The sequence below is a fragment of the Lathamus discolor genome, chromosome Z, assembly GCF_037157495.1.
Source record: "Lathamus discolor isolate bLatDis1 chromosome Z, bLatDis1.hap1, whole genome shotgun sequence".
Lineage (NCBI taxonomy): Eukaryota > Metazoa > Chordata > Aves > Psittaciformes > Psittacidae > Lathamus > Lathamus discolor.
Window position 1 is genome coordinate 71808866 of NC_088909.1, and position 6614 is coordinate 71815479.

At 40.7% G+C, this 6614-nt stretch overlaps 1 protein-coding gene across 1 annotated transcript in view; it reads left to right on the forward strand.

Moving 5' to 3' along the window:
- Nucleotides 1–6380, forward strand: part of ENTREP1 (endosomal transmembrane epsin interactor 1) — a 28740-nt gene extending 22360 nt beyond the window's left edge. The window contains 5 exon segments of the mRNA XM_065663095.1: nt 1052–1201; nt 1856–1863; nt 3251–3532; nt 4659–4799; nt 4801–6380. Of these exon segments, the coding sequence (XP_065519167.1) occupies nt 1052–1201; nt 1856–1863; nt 3251–3532; nt 4659–4799; nt 4801–4866 (647 nt within the window). The 3' untranslated portion in view covers nt 4867–6380.
- Nucleotides 6381–6614: the final 234 nt, after the last annotated feature.

Sequence of the window (6614 nt, forward strand, 5' to 3'; positions counted from 1 at the left end):
TAGTAGTTAAGAAACTCCAACTTCTCCAGAGTACCAGCAGCACTGTACCCCAAAGACTGACTGCTGGCACAGCTCCACTGGTGTTAAAATTTTATGCTGATGATGGATTCTTTAATCCTAATTCTTGGTTTGCCATGTGTGGTTGCTGGGTCCTACCTCCCGACTTTCCAGGCTGGTATCTGCTTTATATAGGTTCTGTCACTGTTCTGTCTTTAAAGATTCTAGGTTGCATTTGAGTAGGAGATACGGTGCTATGCTCAACAAATACATGTCATACAAGCCTTAATTTTCTTGAATGCTCTGATATATTTCCATTGCAGTCGCAGCACAAACATTTGCCGTGTTCTGAAGGCTGTATATATTAATTTGTTTTTTTGGTCTTGCATAAGCAAGAACATTGTTTTCTGTAATATGCCAGATGCTGTCAGATGAAGTTAAAAAAATAGGCTTGTTGAGAAACACATACCTTCATCTTGTCCTTTTTCACTAAAAGGCAGCTGTAGGAATTGCAGCACATAACCTGAAAGATGAACCATATCACAGGAATTCAGGAAAAACTTTTAATAAAGAATCTCATGGGAACGGTCTTTGATTCCCTTGTAGGGACTGGTGACTGATCTTTGAGCTACCTAGTTACATACAGTAACTGACCTCTGACTATATGCTGCCATATCTTGGTATGACAGCTGTTCTGCAGGAGGATTTGGGCTCTGTGGTATTCGGTTTTCTGTCCAAGAAAGCTATAGCTCCCTTTGATCAGGTAGTTTAAGATGAGGTCATTACTAGGCAAAGCTGTATTTTTTTTTTTTTGCTACTGCAGCTGCATAAGGCTGAACAGGTTTCTACAAGGTTTAAGCAGGCTTTAGACCGGTGTTACTGGTGAGTGTGGGTATATGCGCACATACATGCGCCTTTAAACTTTTGTGTCAAATCGTTACACATTTATGGAGGAGATAGAAAAAAAATCAGTAGTAATTTCTAGTAATGGCTTTTACGGATCTGCTTTATTCTAAATGATTTTCCTTCATCTTTACCATTCCCGGTTACTCAGGTGAAGAAATTCCTGAGCCTTCCAGCAGAGTGAGCCGTTCCCCTTCAAATGCAACCTGGGTGCTCGCTGACGGAGCCGGCGGAAGAGCCTCCAGTCCTTTGCTGAAACGGTCCAACAGTGACCCTTTGTTGTACTGCCGCTTGCTCCAAGGTGACTCGATTTTCTCTGTCAGTGCTTACGCAATGAGTGCTTAAAAGGCCATTTATCAGAAGGCTAGTACCTTGAACCTTGTACGTGCGGAAATCAGCTACTGTCTCCCAACAGAGTACCTACATTACAGCAAATGCCAAATATTCTTCAACCAGCACCTTCGTCTTGTCGCTTTTCAGGCTTTCACATCTAGGAACAGGGTCTGTAGCAGGCTTTGTTAGCTTGGGGGGGTGGGAGGCATGGTGGAAGATGAGGGGGAGGGAGCACATAGGATTTCTCAGTGTATTCATACACTGGCATCTAAAAGCCTTCAAGAGTTGTCAGAGTAAGCAATTTAAAGCAAAATTAGCTTGGGTATTTGGTACCAGCCTATAAATTTGCACACCTTTTCTCATTCCTCATAGCATCAAAAGCTCCCAAAAACCTCAATACAGAAAACCCACAGTGGAAAGCTGATGAAGTCTGTTGCAGCTACCTCTGTGTCAGTCATCCAATTCAGTTGCTGTGGGAAAACTGCTAGTGTGACTGCAGAGTCCTTGGTTCTGCTGAGTCTTAAAAATCCACTAGTCCAGGGTCTTGCAGTTTTTATTGAAGGATAATGGAATCCCCATAGTGGCTGCATATTAGCAGTCACAAAATGTAAGCAGAGATGAGGCACATTAGTGACAACCATTTATGTTAAATGTTGGGCGCATACCTATCCAGATTACATTTACTAATTTGTGGAGTGTTTTTATGTCTCTGGTATATCATGTGCTTTTCTTTTCCTCCTATCGTCTTACACCACAGCATTCTGCAGAATCTGCTGCTGAAGCAGTAGTTGCATGACACAGAACCATAGCTGTGTCACAGCTGTGAAAGTGGAGCAGAGCATTTCTGCTGTTGAGAGACTCCATCAGTCAGAATTATTTGGGTTCTTTAGGCTCTGTGTAACTGAGGCTAGGTCTGTTCAGCACTGGACCTGAGAGTTAAATACATGATTGCTGCAGAAAGGGAACTCAACTGTAGCAGCACAAAGAAAGTTGCTTCACGTTAGTTAGGACTCTACTTGCTGGGAAGTTTTGCATCTCAGCCTGGTATTGCTGAGTTAGGCATAAAGCCAATGCTACAGTGCTTCTTGAACAACCTCTACATGCTTCTGTTTACTTTATTTTTTTTTTTCCTTTTTCTTTTTAATGGAGCCAAAACCATGATAATTTTTGGCCCAAAGGCATTGGATTTTTGTTTGGAACAAAGACAGTGGAATAGATTCTATCCTGGCCCTAGTTTAGTCCTTGCAAGGTAATTTTAAATGTTCTGGACTTTTGGTGTTCTGTTGGTTGTTTGGGTTTTTGTTTTTTGAGGTGTTTGGGTGCTGTCTTTTGGTTATAGTTTATTTTTGTTGGTGTTTTTTGTTTTGTTTTATTTGGGTTTTTCCTCTTTTCCCCCTCTAATTAAAAGTCCACTTTGTAGTATTACTAGCTTCTTCCAGCTTGGCAAGCAATTATCTTGTAAGTATATATTTTTATATACATATGTATGTATATACCTTTTGTGTATATATACATCTTGTATATACATATATATGTATATATAAATTGTAAGTAAGATATTTTGCAAGTAGCCCTTTTACTGGTAGTAACTGAAAGTTACAAAGAGTTTAGGAGAGATCATAAAAGCCTTCAAGCTTGGCTTACCCTGCTTTTATAATTGTGTGTCAATCTCAACACTCCAGGCTCATTTCAGGTCTGTTCAGAGCAGAAGCAAAAGAGAAAGGAATTGATGTACATCAACTGGCAAACATTCATTTCCCAGAAATGTCCCTCCAGACCCTTTGGCATGTGGTACATGCTCAACGTAGCTATGTACGACTCTATTTTACAGGCATTTTCTCTAGCGTAAATGCACTACAGAGCAAGCCTTGCATGCTGCCATGACCATGCAGGACTCTTACACTTTGCTTTGCATTGCTGAACCAGGGTTGAAAGCTCAGGGGATACTTGCTGAAAAACAGTACTGTGAACTAGGTGGATTGTTTGCTTTGTTTGGTCTTTGTCTTCAGAGGCAGAGCCCAGCTGTGAAGCTGCCACGCAGACTGAAGTAAAACCACCACTCTCTGCTGTCACCTTGTGGAACAGTTTGAGAGAAAGACCTTTGAGGGGAAGACCCCGATCTTTGATAGACTACAAGTCTTACAAAGACACAAAACAGCTCGTGGCATGGATCCTTGAGCAGTCCTCCTGCAGCATGAGCCCTGACATACATGAATTGGTGGAAAATATCAAGTCTGTTTTAAAATCAGATGAGAAACATATGGCAGAAGCTATCACCAGTGCTGCCTTCCTTGAGCAGGTAGTTTTATCACTTGCAGTTAACAAGTGATATGGAAACCTGTTGGCCTTCATTTGTGAGTATAGGGTTATGCTTGCCACTCTGCTTTATGTGTCAGAGTTTTTGAACCCAATTAACTTCCTTTAGTACTTTATTTTTATTTAGGAAGTGTGTGAGAGGCTATGCAGCTATGGTGTTTTTTGCTCTACCAGTCACACAGCCAGGATGGTTTTCAGAAGGCTGAATACGTGTGTATTTATAAGCTAAAGGAGATGGTCTTCTGTGGTAGAATCAGGAGCTGTAAATAATGTGACACTTTTATACTGAGGGTGGCAGTATATAGGGAAGAGGTGTTACAAAGCATTTACTATTATAAACTGGAACAAATGGAGGTTGACAAGGAAATTTTTATGTCAACCCCCTAGAAGCAACTTTTTTATGATTGGCTCCTAGGTTAAAATTAAGTTCTAGCACTAAAGGGAAAAAAGCAAAAAGTATAAAATATGTGCTTACATTCATGGAATGAGTATTCTGAAGCTTCAGACATTACAGACCTCATCAAATAAATTTTCTGGCGGCTTACAGACCATTTGGATAGATGAGTTGATTCATGCAAGGTTCAACTGATTTGCTGTGACAAATGGTTTTGGTTTTGGTTCTTGCACAAAACACATTAAAGACTGTAATTTAGACTCTGCAGACAAAGTGAAATTTCCTCCTGCAACCTAGAGCCAGCAAAAGCCTCATCAAATTTGACAGAAGAACCATTTGGAAAAAAAATCAAATTCTCATGAGGATTTGATAGACCTGGCCTGAAGGTTATTACAGAGAAGTGGCTTCGACAGGAAGCAACATTTGGGTTCCTATTAAGCAACACTTGACACAACATGGTTTGGGGTGAGATAATTCTCATGCAGCTTTAAAGTTAAAAAGAGGCAACACTTGCTTCTTTTCCCAATTGGGATCACTCTTCCCATGCTTCCTTGACAAACAGCAGTTTTAGTCTTAGCTTTCTTTGATTGTAGTGCTGTCTGTTGTTTTTAAAGAATAACAATCAATCAGCTTCTTCCTAGTTGGGTAGAAAACTGTTTTAGTGGAACAAGAGCCCCAAAACGGATCTGATTTTTTTTCTTTTCCCCTTTTAAAGATGTTGTCACCCGCCCATCAAACCGTGCCATTGAATGTCCATGCATTACCTTCCGGACAGCATCCTGGACTGCTTCACCTGAAGAGCTGTGGTGACCTGAGTGCTTTCACCACAGATAAAGACAAACTGATGAACGAGGGGGATCCAGAAAGCAGAGCATGAACAGCCTCACAGTGTTATTGGTGTTGTCAGGGAAACTGTACTTTGAGCTGGTTTCTGTTTATTCCTCTGTAGAGCGCTTCTGTCTGTCAGACATACGTGCTACACAGGAAAATCATCTGCCCTTCTCAAACTAGGTGGGTGGAAGAGTGTGTTGATAATCCATTTTCTTTTTACACCCCCGTGCTCAGACTTCTAAGGGGATGCTTGTTCTACGAAGCCTATTAGGCAGAATGTAATCAGGCCTGTATTGGCCTCTCAGGTGCAACTGGTCTTTTTGTAGCATAGTACTGTCCTGTCGCACCTCTCTAGTCTGTCACCAGTTAGGATGGACTTGCTTTTTTTACCTCAGGTTACAAGAGAGACATCAGAACAGCCCTACGCCTTGGTTTACTAAGGTGAGGCAAGGTCAGCTAATGCATGTGTGCAATTTGTATCTTGTTGGAGAGCAGGGTCAGTGGAGATCAGGGTCTGTGTCGGTGCCTCTATTCATCTGGTGTGCATTTCTGTTATCTGCACTGATATTTTTGTAATTTTTTTCTCTTTTGTTTTTCTTAGCATGTAGCAATTTACTTCCTGGTAGAGGCGCTTGTTATGTGCCAGCTGCCATCCATGCTGGAAGCACATATGCAGCAGTTAGGTAGCACCTTAACGTTGTTTTGGCAATCTTAACGACTAGTCCAGTGACCCATGAGTTCACACCTCTGGCTATTTATCAAACATACATAAAATTATCCATGTTCCTTTTTTGGGTTGTGTACAGGTGTCCCCCTAAGCAAAGGCCAGTAATTGGTGGTGTTTCCATTGTGGTCCCTATATACTACCAGAGTCCTCTGGCTTGAGGTGGCCAAGCAATCACAACAATATTACCTTTCATCAGTATATTTATAATTCATTATACAAACTAAGATCTTATAACTGACTGTTTTACTGGTATAAAAAGCACCCTATTTGATAAATAGCAAGTGACTTTTTCCTGTCAGGAGGTGGAGTCCTAGTCCAGCTAGTGGCTCATAATTGCCTTGATGCTCCATGTTCCTAAGGGAAATCCCAGAAATTTATAGTAATAGCATTTGCTAATTCCTGAGCTCTTAAATGTTGATATTTCTTTACTTTTTCTGCCATGGCATCCACTTAGAGCTGTTGATTTAATCTCATCTCCACTTGTGATGCCAGCTACCAAGGTGTGACTTTTCCTTAACAAATACCAGGTACAGTTTATATAATTCATACAGTTAATCTGGTTTATGCCATTCAAACAAATGTATATGCCAGTTGGCTCAAGCTGTTGCCTGCAGATAGGTTGTTAAACTCTGTTCTGTATGTGTGCTGTTAATGTGGAATACACTTAAGTGTTTCCAGAAGCTGAGATCAGCCACACAAATTTTATTTGCAAGGCTATCTGTAGCCTTCTGGGTCTCAACACGATGGCTAAGTGTTCCTGCTGCTTTTAAAAGCTTTAAAATGAGTTTTAATTGAGCTTGTTCTGAAGCTGAAACTGTGCAGTATGGCTCAACTATCTAAAGATGATCACTTGAATAAAATAAAATGCTTTTCCTTGTACTGGAATTGATGTTTTATATTGTCTGTCTAGTAGAGGAAGCACGTTAGGGGTATTGTGTTTGCTGAAGTGCCGGCATATTGGTACATTTTGCTCTCAGAAGTAAGAGCATAGTGAGTAAAAATTGAGGGGTTTTATCTTGGAGAAGAAAGAAAACATCGTAAGAACACACTTCTTTATGCTAGGATTTATCTCAGCTCTGTTACATATTTTCCATCACATTTAAAATGTCACCT